At 35.5% G+C, this 17,208-nt stretch overlaps 1 protein-coding gene across 1 annotated transcript; it reads left to right on the forward strand.

Annotated features, from left to right (window-relative positions):
• The first annotated feature begins 9,945 nt into the window (after nucleotides 1–9,945).
• Nucleotides 9,946–15,010, forward strand: LOC140178817 (uncharacterized). Its single transcript, XM_072216075.1, has 2 exons — nucleotides 9,946–10,095; nucleotides 10,183–15,010. Exon 2 carries the CDS (start codon nucleotides 13,238–13,240, stop codon nucleotides 13,910–13,912), a length of 675 nt encoding a protein of 224 aa, XP_072072176.1. The 5' UTR covers nucleotides 9,946–10,095; nucleotides 10,183–13,237; the 3' UTR covers nucleotides 13,913–15,010.
• The last annotated feature ends 2,198 nt before the right edge of the window (nucleotides 15,011–17,208 follow it).

The raw sequence follows: 17,208 nt of genomic DNA on the forward strand, positions 1-17,208 counted from the left end.
GGAGATTTGATTTTGCTGCAGTTTTGGAAAACCACTGGCACAACCGCAGCTACTTGGTAAATAGGTTTTTTAAAAAAATTGTGACGATTTTAAACCTCTGCTATCCTGCACGTTGGTTTAAAAAAATTGTGGCAGTTTGAAACGGCCACAATCTGCTATATAAGATTATAAAAAAAATTTCAAGATAAAATGCAACAACACTCAGGAGTACTCACATTATTAGCATCCGGAAGCTGACTCAACCGTTAGTTTAAGAGAGGAATACCAGTCTCAAACAAGGGCAGAACCTCATCCCCAAAATAAAACCTCTCCTGCATGAATTTTAAATAAATAGTATAAAATAATAGAGTGAACAGATGCAACACATGGAAATGAAATCAAAGAAACTATACATATGTTGATATACAATGTTCAAAAAGCCACAAGCTACCATTTATAGTAATAAGTATCAACCATATCAGAATTCTTAGAAACATATAATATCCAGGAGTTCATCCTGTAGGATAGAAGTTTATATACTGTATGGCACCAAAAATTCAAAAAGCAAAATAAGTATATCAGCAAAAAACTTGATAATTATTCATAAAGACCTTAACTAAAGCAATTTTAGGTTTAATTCATTAGCAATACAAAACTGCAAAGCATGAATATCATACACTAACAAAATATAACCTACTACATCGTAATCACTAGAAATTATTTGCTTATTTTCATTACCATATATCAGCAACAATGCACCAAAGTTGTTAAAATGATAAAATTAATTGTAAGTTAGAAAATATTAGGTAGGTCAAGGGAATACCAAAACAATAAATCTCATCTTTTCCTCTTCTCCGTTATTAACCTCATTTTTGTTCTTGTTGCAAGCTTTCCTGAGCTTGCTAATTTGATCTGAAATTTTTGTTTTACCCTTTATGTTCTCTTACTGAAGCTTCAACTTCAAGCACTCGGCATCATATATTCCATTGAAGGCATAGAGAGAAGTTGAGAACTTTCTCTCATAATGGCTTTCATCATTGAAGGCTCATCATCACCACCATAGTTCTCTGCCTCCACAGGCTCCTCCATCTCTTCAACAATCTCAAAAGGTGAATACATAATCCTAATTTATTATCTTGAAGAGAAACTAACTTCAATGTGATGATGATAATTATTAAATCTACTTCTAATATGGTAGCAAAATAGCAAATTATAACAATGAAACTAAAGAAAGCTTCCTCCACCCACTAAAGATAGGTAGCTACCAATTTAGACTATGATACAAATGAAATACAATGTTGGAACTAGAAACACGTAAACATTAATAAATAGTAATAAGCCTCCAAATGGTATTTATAAATAATCTATTAGGAAAGTGAATCTACCCTCTCACCAAAATTTTACACCCCTAATTTTTTATTTTGATTCATAAATTCTATAAGAGAAAGGGATTATTTACACAACTAAATATCATTGGAAAGCAGAAGAATAATTTATAATTTATTTCCAAAAAATTACCAAGTCGAAACATGCATGTCTTTTGGACTGTAATATGTTTCAACTTTAGATCTTCTAATTTAACTCAAAGCCTGAAGATCTTTTTGCTTGTCCTTAAATTCGAGAAACTCACCCAACACATACTTATTGGCCTTTAGTTCCAACCTACCAGCCAAGAAGTTTATTTTATTAGTAAAGAAGCCTGATTTGGAAACATTAAATGATGCTAATGAGGTTCTCATGTGTTTCTTCTAGCTCTTTAGAATCATGTTTATCATTATCTAATACCTCATCCTCATCATTTAGAAATTAAAACAATGTTTTGTTCTCCCCTGTCAATAATATCATTATTGAAAATAACAGACTCTAAAATATTCCATTCCACCATATCAAGATTCACAATAGTAAACTTGGGTCTTTGGTTTTTACAAACTCTAATTTTTTCCTCTTATATATGAAAATATTAGAAGATATTAACATAGTTTATAGGAACAATTATAAGATTCAAAATCATACCATAATTTAGGATTAGGAAGTACAACTTTATAACATATGTATCCTTCAGGAAAATCTACTCCTCTTTGCTCAAGATATGATTCAATGATAGAAGCTTGCTTTCTTGCTTCTGCTACCTACATAGTCATGTTGCTCATTAAGAGCAAAATATGATTATACTTTAGTACAATCTTTTTTTCTCCTATAAAAAAATTTTTAGGGAAAAAAAGTTACCAATATTTATGCCATGAGTTGGCATTAAGAATAATAAGAACACATGTTAAAGGAAAAATTATTGTTTGCCAAAATTGGATGAATTAAGTTATGCCATCTTGCCAACCATTTTAACTTTTTCACTTCAACTTGCATAAAATATTGCCAATAGTTGGATCTTTAAGCCATAAATTGCATTGACGACCTTGGCCAATAGTGAAGATAGGATCACACATACTGGAGAAGAAAGAAAAACAAATATGATTAGTTCTAGATTGACATGACTAATGAAAACACAATCAGCTCAGTATTCTCCCCATTTTAAGCCTAAAAAAGCATAAGATACGTTACAATAGATGTCTCACTTACTCATGTCTAGCACCTATATCTTTTATGGTGAAATCACACACATCATTGCTTTTATCAAGTAATACAAAATCTTTGGCGCAAAGTCGACATTGATTCCATCCTATTGCATCCTACATAGTATTAAGTAACTGTGGCATGATATTGCAAGAAACAAAATTTTCTCCTGCTAGATCAATACAACAACAACCAAGCCATATCTCATTAGGTTGGGTGCACTAAATGGATCAAACATTACCATCAATGGTGTCCTTATCATAGATCATATCTGTATAGAACTTTAAAACATATTCAAAACACTTGGCATATTGTCGAACACTTGGCATGCAAAAGCATAAACAACACAAAATAGCACTAACAAGCATTCTTTACAACACTAATTCAAAATTCAGTACCAATGACATGAAAAATCAGCAGCATTTCGCAGTGATTCAGCAAAGCATCAGTCAACAATCCAAACAAATCAAAATTCAAACTCAAGAAGCTCTTAACAGCATGTTTAACTATGTATAAACTAAGATTAATTCTAATAAGAAAATCCTAATTCTAACCTAAACTCAACTAACAGTAGCAAATAATTCTAACTAAATCAAATTAACATTATAATCAACATATAACTAATCCTAAATTAACTAAAACAGAGAAAAAAAGGTGATTTGAGAACCTAAGTCGAATTAACACTAGAGTGGCTCTGTTCTGATTTTGCGGCTGGGAATGAGGGAGGCATGGGCAAGCTAGAGAGCCACAGGCCCACAGTGCGAGGTTGTAAGGAGGGGAAGAAGATGGTCGCGGCGGCGCTGGATGGTAGCCGGCATCGAGATAGAGAAGGCAGGAGACAGGGGAAGAGAAAGAGAGAAAGGGTTTTCGCGGTGGTTGTTCGGCGAAGGTGGAAGAAGAAGAAGATGAAGATGACGGCGGTGGTTCTGTGGTTCTGATGGAGACTCTGGGCGGTGATGAGCAAAAATGGCGCTGCGAGGGTGGTCGAAGAGAAGCTAGGGTTGGAAAAGAGGAAGTGATTCAGAGTTCAAAGCTCTTGACTTCTGGTCGAGTCAGTGACGGGACATTTGGAGGGCTCTCTTCTTGGTTTGATTTGCAGCCGTTGGGAAGCAAACCGCCGCTATCTTGGTTCTTTTTGTAGCAAAGTCCAAACCGATATCATAATCGCCGCTATCTAGCCAATTTTTGCGGCGGTTTGATAAACAGCCACTAATTAGCCGCCGCTATCTTCCGTGTTTGTCGTAGTGAAACTTAATCCGTCACCTTGTAGTTCTATTTTTATTATACATTATGATTCATAACTCGATTTTATTTGCCTTCATTCTATGTTTGTAACGGACGATCTTAATAACCATTATTCTGAGTTAATGACAAACGATCATAACATCAACTCTATTCATCAATTCTATGCCTATAAAGGCATCAATTCTTATATATCAAGAAGAACCACATGATAAGTTCTATTTCTTGTTTTATCATTCTATAATCATAAAATGCTTATACCTCTTAAACATTTACTAACTTGAGCGTCGGAGTGTCTTTTGCAGATACCCACCCACTGTGTTCTTTGACGTCTGAGTTATTCTCACTCCATTAAAAAAAGGCGTATTACAACAGTGCAAGAGACGAGCTATACCCCAGAAGTTCATCCACACAAGAACAATTGGTGCCCACAGTGGGGCTGGTAAACTAATTTCCTGCTCCACCGCGCGAATAGATTCAAAGAATTTGAATTATATTCAAATACTTGAATCAATTTTCAAATAACATTTACATATTTTAGCAATTTATGTATTCTAATTTTTTTTTCTCAACCTCTATTCAAAACTCAATTTTACAAAGCCATATAACATTCATTGATGATTTTTCAAATAATTCATTTAGAATAATGAAAAGACTATTGACACTAATCTTTAATTTGTTATACTTTCTATCAATAATTCAAAATCTAAAATATGCACTTCAAACTCCTAAAAATTTAAATAAATTAATGTATGTCAGCTACAAAATTTCTTTAATTTCAAGCTCTTTAATTACTTGCCGTGTTCTATCTTTTTTATTCTTGACCAAAAGCGAAAAGAGTACAAAACCTGCTATATAGTCACTTATAGTTACTTTGTTTTCATCTCTTGGGATCATCTACTACATAGTAGCCTTATCTCTTACATTTTTCTTATCTATTATGATGAGAGTGTTGACAAAACCTCTCCCTATATATCATTACTATTTTCAATCTAAACGTACCATGATTCATTCTTTGCATTAGCTATTCTTATCCATGTGTCACACTTGTCCTACATGTTTTGCTCTCTATACTCCAGTTGCGCATTTTTTAAAGATGACTTCATTTTGTCATTGGACATCTCCAAAGTCAAGGTATGCAAATATTTAAAATTTTTTCAAAAGTCATTCTTAAAGTTTGATAAACTACAACATCAAATCAAAAGCATGAACATTATTACTCGCTAATTATTTCTTTAGCACTTTTTTAATTTCAATTTAATTTATATATGAATTCATTCATCACACATGAACAAATTCCAAGCATATAATTTCTATATGGCATCATAATTTTTAGATGATCATGCTAATTTTTTTCATGAATTATATTATTATTTAATGTTTTTATATTAACATCTATACAATTAGATGAGTCCAAGTCTCGAATGAAATAGAATTCTTTCAAAACTCATAATAAAATTGCTCAACAATACTATATTAATTCAATCTCTATTATTTATTTTATTAATACTTCATTCTTTTTTCCTACAATACTTATAAATTTGAATATATTTTTGCATGAACTTAAATCTAAAGTTGAATTGTCCAAAAATACTAATAGCCCTATGTCATTTAATTGATTATATTAACTATATATTCTTTATTCTCTACCCATATATAACTGCTATACTATTTATTTTATTAAATTTTATGTTACTATTTGTTTAATGCAGAAAATTAAGCAAAAAATAGTTACAAACATGCAAATTTGTTATTTTTGCACAAAAAATATACTTCAGAGCTAAACAAAATTTATTATATCATTAAATGACTAATTATTTTATTGCTTTATTAACAAGTTAATGCAGATTCTACGAAACAAAGTTCAAATATTAATAAATAAAATTAAGTAATTCATATTTGGCATGTATGACATTCATATATGTCGTCTCCTTCTCTACAATTATCAATTTTCAAGGTTTATTTTTCTATTTTGAACTATTTTACTTTTACAATATATATTATTCAATATATGTTGCGACTTTATACATATATTTATTTTTTCAATTTATCTTATTCATGTCATATGACTTTCAATATAAATTATAAATATTCAATAGTTAATTGCTTTGAGTGAGAAATTCATCAATAGGTTGTTGTGGGTCGAAAAAATTCGCAAGACAATTAGTCATTATATCCTCGGATTATACAATCAATTCCGTCAATAGATATATATTTCTGAACTTTTCAATTCACATACAATCAAATGCATATATACACTACACATGCATAGCCCTATATCTTTATCTTTCTCCATATAAACTTATTATCCAAACTCTCATGAAGCCAAAGTGAACAATACTCTTTCTAAAAAATTTAACAAAATCATATGCTCAAACTATGATCATCAATATCTCATCTATTTAGGTGATATTAAACTAAAACAACAAGTTATTATATATTCTAAAAAATTATAGTTCTCGTGCTCTATTTTACAAGATTTTTGCAATTATGAAATTATCACTCATTCTCTTTTGACTTTAACTTTTTGCAAAACTATAAAGCTCTTCCATTTAATTCATAATGTCACCATCAAATAATTGCACACAATAGAATATTATTATGATGATTTCAAATTTTTTGTTCCGCTAGTTTGTTTGCTTTATTTTCGTTCTTTGTGCAGAAGAACGACACCACAATTACTGTTATATTACTTTATCATTACCTAACTAAGTTTTCATAGATCAAATCATCATCGTCATTATTAAGCGCCCTTAATTGAGTCTTATTTGACCCAAATCTACAAAATAAAGGGACAATTGTTTTTAATTTCTCTTTAATATTTTGTATTACTATTTAATTTTATATTTATAAAAATAAATTCAAACAATATAGAGATCAAGATTTGAGATCATCCTCTACTAACATCATAACTGCTTAAAGCCAAATTACTATTTGTTACTCTAAATTTAATCGGGTACCAAACATGAGGAGAGGATAAACTCTAAAAAAACTGACATTCATGACCACTGGATCAATCTTGACATTATTTTTATTTCTATTCTAGAATATCTATTCCTTTGCTTCTTTTGTAGTATTTGGTTTGCTCTTTATATCAAAAGTGATGATTAGATGACTAACATTTTTTCTTGAATTTGAAAAGACAGACAACTACAAATTCATTCAAATAATGAAATAGCTCAAAGTAATTATACTAATTCCATGATTATTATTTATTCTGATAATTCTTTGTTTAACCATTACAGGTAATGAAAGGCAAATGACCTCAATAGAACAAATTACCAAGTCATGTATACCTCGGTAATGAAAGGTAAATGACCTTAATAGAACAAATTCCCAAGTCATTTATACATCGGTATAACCATGTCTAATCTAGTTTGCTTATAAAAATCTTTTATCAAATTTTAATACATCGTAAATTTTAATGTACTTTATACATTCCAATTGCTCACTTTTACATATTATAACATTTTACATATCATAGTCAATCAATGATTCAATCAATATGAAAAAAAGACTCGATTTTCGATCAATCCAAGAATACTCAATTTTCAATCAATCTGAGAACAAACTCGGCTTTTAACTAATCCGAAACAAAATTGGCTTTCAATTAATTCGAGAACAAACTCGGCTTTCAATCAATCCGAGAACAAACTCGTCTTTCAACTAATCCGAGAACAAACTCGCCTTTCAACTAATCCGAGAATAAATTCGGCTTTCAATCAATCCGAGAACAAACTCAACTTTCAACCAATCCGAAAATAAACTCGGCTTTTAACCAATCCAAAACAAATTTGGCTTTCAATCAATCTAAAAAAAATACTCGATTTTCAATTAATCTGAGTACAAACTCAGCTATCAATGAATTTAAGATCGAACAACTCAATTATCAATCAAACCAACAACAAAGCTTGGCTACCTTATCAAGCACATTTGGCTATATTTTCTAAACAAGGACAAACTCTCTCTCAATTACTATCTTATACATATTACATCTTAACACCAAGCTCGGTTAAAAAGACTGATCTTGAGCTATATATGTTCTATCCATAATTCTTTTTATGCATTTTCTATCCTCGATGAGACCATGACTAACTATTTCTTTCTTTTTACTATATCAGTTCCTAGAACCTACTATTCATGGCATAGATCCTATTTGAGAGGAATAGGAGCAAAAGTCAATAAATATAGTAACTTGTAACCACTATATTTTAATGCATTTTGATTTAATTAATATTATTCTATTTCTCTGTCATAACATTTGAAATTACATGCTAAGAAAGTAAAGTGTTGGATTCAAGTCATCCATATATACAATAAACTCTTGCATTTATTAAATATTGAATCTTATTATGACAACTTCATGAATTTACATGTAGAATTTTTAACACTAAAGTCATGAATTCAAATTCAAATTCGCCAATACAAAATGGCTCTAACCCTCAAAGTAATCCTTTAAAATTTCTTAATTCAAAATATCACTACTTAGCATATGAGTAACCAATTTATTTATTTTATTCTACAATTTATGTATATTTATTATCATATTCAGTTCACAACATCTTTATTCATTAAGCTAATAATCATAAATTAAAGATGAGCAATAAATAATCATCGGTCTCTTGATATAGGTTGACGAAGTATCTATCTCATAGTCAACTTGAGCAGATAAAACTCATTGTAGAATTATTTATTTTTTTGAAAAAATGCCGATGTAATAACCTGCCTAAGTTTGGGGGTTTACCATATCGTTATTCACTTATCTTTTAACCGAGTTATAACTCATTTCATTTTCTAAGCTTAGCCTGGATCATACATATGATCGGGAGGCAAAGCTTGGGAACTGTGATCCGTCTCCTTATAGCTCGATTTTTATTATGCACCATGAGTCATAACTCGACTTTATTTGCCTTTATTCTAAGTTTGTAACAGTTGATCTTAATAACCATTATTCTGACTTAATGACAAAAGGTCATAACATCAACTCTATTCATCAATTCTACGCCTATAAAGGCACCAATTTCTATATCTCAAGAAAAACCATATGATAAGTTCTATTTCATGCATGTTTTAACATTCTATAATTGTAGAATTCTTATATCTCTTAAACACTTACTGACTTGAGCTCGGAGTATCTTTTGCAGGTATCCACCAACTGTATTCTTTGACGTTCGAGTTATTCTCACTTCATTAAAGAAAAGACATATTACAACAGTGTAAGAGACGAGCTATACCTCAGAAGTTCATCCAAACAAGAACAAAACTAAAAAAGTAATTTCTAAACTCGGGTTAATTTCAGTAAAGATTTATTTTTGCGTTAATGGTTGCATGTTGTTCTATGCTAAAGATTACAAAGATTTAAAGAAATGTAAATTTTATAGTGCACCACGGTATGATGCAAAAATAGTGAATAAAAAACACAAAAAAATTTCTCCATACGTATTAAATAATATTGTATTTGATAGGCAAATACATATTATTAGCTTCAATACTGTAGTGTTTTTATAATAAGAGTTTATGGGGGCATGCTTTTATTAATATAATTGATTTGTTTAAGAAATAAAAATTAATAATACTTAAATCTACTTTGTAATATTTAATCCTTTCTAAAAATTTTACCTTCATCCATCTTAAAATTCTCATTTTACTTTGATTTTGCAATTATTTAAAACATTTAATCTGTAAAATAAAGTTTTAGATATTTTTGTATTTTAGTAGTATGTATGCTAAGTGTCTTGTAAGACCCGGTTAATTAACGGCTAATTAACCCATAAATGAGAATTTATTCTAGAAAGCCAAAAATGTTATTTTTATGGCTTAATATGATAGAGGAGATTGGGACGAGAATTTCGGTACCAATTTTATAGAAATCGAACCAAGATTGGACCGAACGGGGCAAACCGGTCCAACCGGACCCAAAATGGGCCCTTAGCCCAACTAAACTAAACTAAAACCCTAGTTTTCAGCACTCTCTCTCCTCACAACACACAAACACACGCTGAAAATTAAGATGGAGGGGGGAAGAACACTCTCTCAAGTTCTCTCCCTTGGTTGATCTTCAAACCACCATAACTTTTGATCTAGAGCTCCGATTGCCGCACCGTTTGCGGCCACGCGTTCACCGTGGAGAGCTCTACAAAACCCATACAATCAATCTTGAGGTAAGTCACGTTTTTTTCTTCGAATTTCCAGCCTTGTTTTCGAGTTTCATGAGCAAAAATGTTGAGATTTTGGGTTCTTTGATGTTATAGGACCCAACTCTCTTGGAGGAGAAGGTTAATCTTGTCTCCTTGGACCTTGGGTGTGGTAAGATTCTCAACCCTAGTGTAATTTGTTGTTCTATGATGTTTGGGTATTGAGATGTTGTGTATGGATATGATGATTGTGGCTTAGGTTGTGTATATGTGAATATTGGAGCTTGATTGGTGACTTTGGAAAGCTTGGGAGAGGGTTTTGTGTGATAAAATCTGTTCTTGGAGGTGTTGAGACATTGAGAGCTTGTGGACAAGTGGTTTGGAAGTGCTCCGGTTGAGCTAGGGAAATCGGCTAAGGTATGGTTTCGGTTTCCCGTATCTAATATGTAATGTGGTAGGAAATACTTAGGCTAGAGGCCCTAAGATAGGCATTGAATTGATGATGTTGTTGAATGATTGAGATATATGATTTGATCATATATGTGATTATGAATATTGATGCCTTGATTGTGTGATATATGAGAAAATGCATGTTGTGATATATGCTTGATGAATGATTGAGGTTGAATTGATGGGTGGTACCATGTTGATGGTGAGTATGATGATGATTAGGTATAATGATGGTTGATTGGAAATGGAATTATTGGAAATTGGGATGAGGAAGGATGTATGACATGATATTGCGTTTGTCCTTTAGCCATTTGATTGAGAAGTGTTAAAATGGTTGGATGTGGTTTTGGGAACCTTGGTAAAGTGTCAATGTGTGAGTTGAGGATGGCTTGATGTTGATTTTGGTACATTTTGATTGATTTCAAAGAAAAGGGATGAAATTGGCATGTTTTGATTGATTTTGAAAAGAGTTGAAAGTGGCTTGTTTTGAAAATGGCACTTTATGGTTTTGTATAAAAACATGGTTTTTGGGGATACTTTGACGGGACATAACTTGGACTACGGATCTCTGATTTGTGCCAAATCTATTTAGAAATGAAATTGGATCCGGGATGTCCATGTCATTTGAAGAACGGGTGAAAAACGATTTAAAATGAGAAAGTTATGTCCGTCGGAAGATTGGGGGTTGAATCTGTAAATTCTACAGCTTTTAACTTAGAAAATTTTTAGCAGAATGACCCTCCGCGCGTAGGCGCACTTGGCGCGTACGCGCCGTTCTTCGAGAAAGCACCATCCACGCGTGCGCGTGGTGTGCGCGGGCACGTCGATGCGCTGTACCAAATGCCCAGCCATTTTCCCGAGAGTTGTGCCAAAGTTGTGCCAGTTTTGTGCCTGGGGCGCAAGAGCACCCACGCGTACGCGTGGCTGACGCTTGCGTGTCGTTGGCTAATTTTCAATCCACGCGTCCGCGCGTGTGACACTTGCGCGTCGATGAGTTTTAAGGCCATCCACGCGTGCGCGCGGAGTGCGTGTACGCGTGGCCCTGTTTTCATCCCAAAGTTGATTTTTGAGTTTTAAAAGCCAAATTTCATACTTCTAAGCCTCCGATCTCACCACTTATGTCTTAAATCATTATGATATGCCTAGCATGAGAAAAAGGGCTAGTGAATGTGGTAACTTGCGAGTGAAGCAAGGGGAAAAATGAATGATCATTGAGGATCAAAGATGATTATGTGAGATGTGGAGGATGGCGGTGGAAGTGCTTGTTGTGCCATAGGCCGAAGGGCCGTAATTGTTAATGAATTGGCTGGTTATGGATTTAACCGTGAGCCGGATGGCTAGATTATTGCCGTGTTACGGCGGAGCCATGATTATGGCTAAGTATAAATGCATATATGCTATTGAATGAATTGTGAATGTTTGCACTTCCACCATCGGAGATGAGGGTTTCCCTGGGAGGAAGCAGTGGCTAGCCACCACGTGCTCCAGGTTGAGACTCGAAGCTCTTTTGACCCTATGTCGTAAGTGTGGCCGGGCACTGTGAAAGGCCCGGATGAGCTCGCCCCCGTAAATATTCACCAGTGAGGGTGATGGATATGGATCATGATTATGATCAAGTTTATGATGAGTATAACTCGAGTTGGGGATGCGCGACAGAGGGACAGTCCAATGGTTAGCTACCGGGACTTGTCGGGTTGTCTCTATAATCGACAGATGATATCATCAGCCACTAGGGACAGGCATGCATCATAAGCATACTACATGAATTGTTTGAGATTGCCTATTTGACTGCATATTACTTGCTAATTGTCTAAATGCCTTATCTGTTCCTATTTGTAAATCTCTTGTCTGATATAACTGTGTTTGCTATATTATACTCCTACTGGTGGTTGGGAGGTCTGAAGGAATTGGAAAGGGAAGTATTAGTTAGACTGAAGGATCTTTAGTCAGTTGCCACTTACGGTTTAGCTTGTTTATAAGCTTTGATATTATCTGGAGGAAGTTCTAGGATTGCCTTCGGCTTTCCTCTATTATTATGTATTATATATGTGGAAGTTGTTACCGTGCTGGGGACCTCTGGTTCTCACCCATGCGGATTTTGTGGTTTTCAGATGCAGGACGCGAGGCTTCTCGTTAAGGCATGCTGGAGACTTCTGGATTAGCGAAGATCCTTTGTTCTCGGGACTCCGTCTTGGTTTATATATCTTGTTTAGATACTTTTATCTCCATTAAATAATACAAACTGTGATGACTCCTCTTATAGGAGATTTTTGGAGAGTAGGGTTCTGTATTTGTGTCCCTTTGGGTTTCCTTTGGGTTTTCCTTATTTTATTATATGTATATATTGCTATGCTCGGACCGGTTATCTTCGCAGCCGGATTTTGAGTCTTGATATTCCCGTTTTTGACACTCTTTATATATATATATATATGATCTTGCGTTAGCTTATCCTTTGCTCGTTATGTTATCGATCGGAGTGTTGCGCGTTCGAGTTACGGTTTTTGTTTACCCCTTTTTCTACAAAGGCTCCTAGTTATAACCAATTATTCATACTACTATACGTACTAAATTTTTGTTTTAGAGGTCGTAATACCTTGCCATCTCTGAATTATGACTTAAGCATAAGACTCTGTATGGTAGGGTGTTACATTATGGTATCAGAGCAGTTCGTTCTTGTAGAGCCTGAGGAATGGACTGACTATACTTCTGTGCATTCTCTGTGTGTGTTATGTGCTATTAGTATATCTGCTTGATATAATTGGCATAAACGTTCATGAGCAAGCATTTGGGACTTTGAAGCACTAGACTTCCGATATTGAGACTGATCAACTTAATATCGATTGTTTGGTGTGTATAGGAACCAGATGGCGTCTCGTGTACGCGGTAGAGGTCGTGGGAGAGGTCGTACTAATGCTCGTGCGCCGGAGACTAACCCTAATGACCCGGTGAACTTTATGACTGCGTTGGAGAACATGGCTGCTGCTATGCAAGCCACTGCTGAGGCTCTTGGTCAACAGATGAACAACCACGGTAATGACGGAGGTGGAGTTCAGGGTCCGATGACACTGGCACACTTTTTGAAGGTTAATCCACCGAAGTTCAAGGGAACTACTAGCCCGACTGAAGCCGATACATGGTTTCAGGCTATGGAACGAGCACTGCAAGCGCAGGTGGTACCTGAAGGGCAGCGTGTGGAGTTCGCTACCTATTTGCTCACTGGTGAAGCATTGCATTGGTGGCAGGGTATCCGACGCCTCCTGCAGCAGGGTGATGATTATATCACCTGGGATGTCTTCCAAGAGGAGTTCTATAAGAAGTACTTTCCGACTTCTGCTAGGACGGCCAAAGAGCTTGAATTGTTGCAGCTGAAGCAGGGTACTATGTCCGTATCTGAGTATACTGACAAGTTTGAGGAGCTGTTCAGATTCTCTCGTATGTGTCAAGGGACTCCGGTGGAATATGAGGAATGGAAGTGTGTTAAGTATGAAGGAGGACTCCGGAGCGATATTTTCGGTTCGGTGGGGGCCAATGGAGATTAAGACTTTCTCCGAGTTGGTGAACAAGTGTAGGGTTGCTGAAGAGTGTGTGAAGAGGGCAGCCACTGAGAAAGGGAGTCACAAAAGATCATTTCCACAGAACCGAGGGAAGAGCTTTGCACCTAGAGGTCCATCTTTCAAGAGGGGAGGTTCCTTTAGGAGGCCCAACAACAACAACTCCCAAGGGAAAAGGTTTGGGAAGCAGCCTCAGAATGATCAAGCTTGTACTAGGTGTGGAAGTCACCATCCGGGAGCACTATGCAAGGCCGGATGGGGGTTTGTGCTACAATTGTAGAAAGGCTGGGCATAGAGCCGCAAATTGTCCGGAGAAGCAGAAACAAGGTGCTAGGAAAGCACAACAGACCGGTCGGGTGTTCACCACCTCAGCTAGGGGTGCAGAGGGATCCGAGACACTCATTCGAGGTAACTGTGAAATGGCTGGTCAAACTTTAAATGCTTTATTTGATTCGGGAGCATCGCATTCATTCATTGCATTTGAGAAAGCCCATGAGTTAGGGTTGAAGATCGTAACCTTAGGTTATGACCTAAAAGTGTATAATGCTACCCATGAAGCCATGGTAACTGTAAGACCCTTAAGTTTTTGAAAGTTATTAATAAATTATTATGATGTATTATATTTATTTAAGGCTGCATTTTAGATATTTTTATATAAAAATTGAGTAAACTTTTATTTATTATTTCGAGTTCTTATAATTGAAAAAATGATGAGTATTTTATATACCTTAATTTTAATATATAGATTCTTAACCTTATTTTATAAATGAAGGAGAATTAATCTAATTACCACTGATTTTCGTTGAATTAGTATTTATTCGAAAATAGATTTCAAGTTGATAATAAAATGATATTTCAAACATAATTATTTTATATTAAATTTTAATTTGAATTATTACTTAACCCTACTATCTTATTAATATTTTTACTTTATACAAATCCTAATATTTTACACTACAAAACCCTAGTTTTAATAATTTCCCCCTTTTTCCCAGCCGCCATTACCCTCCCCCTTTCTCCTATTCCAGAAACGTAACATAACAAAGAAATCAAGGAAAAAAAGAAAGAGAGAAAAGAAAATAAAGAAAGAAACAGAAAGGGAGAACAGGAAAGGGGAGACCAAGAAAGAAAGAAAGAAAGGAAAACGGGAAAGAAAGAAAGAAGGAAAGAAAGAAAGGGAGGGCAAAGAGGAAGAGAGACCAAGAAGGGAGAAGGGACCGCGCCACCATTGCGGAGGGAGAGAGAGGCGTCGCTGAGCCAGAGCTGCCGCTGGAAGCATCTTCATCGCCACCGTTCCATGGAGCCGAGCCAGCGTCGCCATTGCAAATGAAGAGGAGGCCGCGTCAGCTCGCCACCAAGCCGCTGCCGTCGAGGGTTCGCGCCAGCACCGTCATCGCCGAGTTGCTTCGTCTTCCAGTCTCTAGGGTCACCGTCGCTAGGTTGCCACGAAGAGGGGGATCGGGAAGAGAGAGGGAGTTTGCATCTGTTGCTGCTGCTATTGTTGGAAGTCGTCGCCATCGCCAGAAAAGGGGAAAACAAGCGAGAGTGACGCCGGAGAAGGGGTTTCCATCACTGCCGGTCCCTGTTGGATTCCACCGTGGAGAAAAGAACGACGCGAGGGAGAGAGGGAGATAGAACCGTGCGAGCCAGAGGAGCCACCATCCTTGCCGTTGCCGCCACGGTTGCCGGTGAGTCATGCACCGCCATCAGAGTCGAAGATAGCACCAACCTTCTTCTTCTGGGTTCGATTCTCCTGTTCTTGAACCTGTGATAGTATTAATGGTACTAACTAGCTATTAGAGTTGTTGCTGCTGCTGAACCGACAGAGACACTTCTAAGCTGCCGCAGCCATTGTCGGAGTTCTTAGCTGCCACCACTGCCATTGGTAAAGAGTATTCTTGCTTTCGATTTCCATCCTTTCAATTTCTAGGGATATGGTTATCACTGCGATGTTATTGCAGCTGCCACTGAGGTTTTCCACCATCACCGGAGCCGCTGTGGGGACAGTTTGGAATTGCTGCCATTGCTTCGTCTCCATGTTTCTCCTTTGTTAAGTAAGCATATCTTTTTCAAAACCTTCACCGCTAGTGTATGTCTGCTCTGTTATGAATTTGATAAAGATTCTGAGATGTTGGTAACGTAGGTTCAAGTTCCGGTTGTTGTGTGTCGCGCTTAGAGTTGCGGTTGCTGCTACGGATAGTGGATAAAGCTAAGCTGCTGTCACTGGCCGAGGAAAAGGGGTTTTTGACGCATTTTAGTTTTGCGAGTTTCAACTTTAAGGTAGGGGTTTTTCTTAAATCTATTTTACATTACAGGGTTGTTATAAATCGATATTAACGCGTAAAATACATTTTTGTGATTTCGTGAGTCTTATGAATTGAATTGAGTTGTTTTGGTTGAATGAGATCATTAGTTTGATTTGATATTAAACCCGATTTGATATTGGAATTTGATTTTAAAATAAACTTGGAAAAAACTTGATATTTGAAAATGGGTTATTTATTGAGAATGATTTGCTATTTTGGAGATGATTCGAAAAGTGTTTGAGGGAATGGTTTGGTTTGAAACTGTTTGAGAAGACCGAGAATTCTTAACTATTGATTGATGCTGTTGGTTGAAGTCGGTTTAAATTGTGATTTATAGGATTGGTTGATTGAAATCTGGATTTTGTAATTTCCTTGGGTTGAGTACTGTTACAGTGATAATGGTTGTTGGAAGTGATTTGACTGATTAACAGGTGTTTGGTTTGGTTTGGTTGGGACCCGAAAAGGGTGGCAGTGTCCGAGTTTTAGAGGAGATGCTGCCGAAATTTTATAAAATTGAAAGTTTTGCCTGAAGTGATGATTTAAAAAGATTTAGTTTTTGAACGTTATATGTTTTAAGATTGATTTATTTAGAAAAGAAAGAATTATGTTTTGAGTTGAGATTGTTAATGAACGGGATGGAAAGAAGGATGATGAGGATTCTCTTTGAAATATGGTTTTTGAATGAATTTGGAAATGAGATTTTGGATTGAAGAATAATTATGATGTTGAGAATGTTGAGATATGACCTTTGAATTATTCATATGGCTTATGATTTGAAATATCTGAGATACGAGGTTCCCTGGATTAAGTGCCGTGGCTTGCCACCACGTGTACCAGGTTGAAAACTCGATACTCTGTTGACCCTACGACGTAAGTGTGACCGGGCACTATATAAATTCCCGGGAATGTTACCCCCATTGAGCAATATTGATTATTTGAGAAAAAGCTATGCATAGACTCTTGGGGATGCATGTCGGG

The sequence above is a fragment of the Arachis hypogaea genome, chromosome 14 (genome assembly GCF_003086295.3).
Source record: "Arachis hypogaea cultivar Tifrunner chromosome 14, arahy.Tifrunner.gnm2.J5K5, whole genome shotgun sequence".
In the NCBI taxonomy this organism is placed as follows: Eukaryota; Viridiplantae; Streptophyta; class Magnoliopsida; order Fabales; family Fabaceae; genus Arachis; species Arachis hypogaea.

Coding starts and splice junctions, on each gene's coding strand:
- LOC140178817 (XM_072216075.1), top strand. CDS start 13,238: ATGGCGTCTCGTGTACGCGGTAGAGGTCGTGGGAGAGGTCGTACTAAT.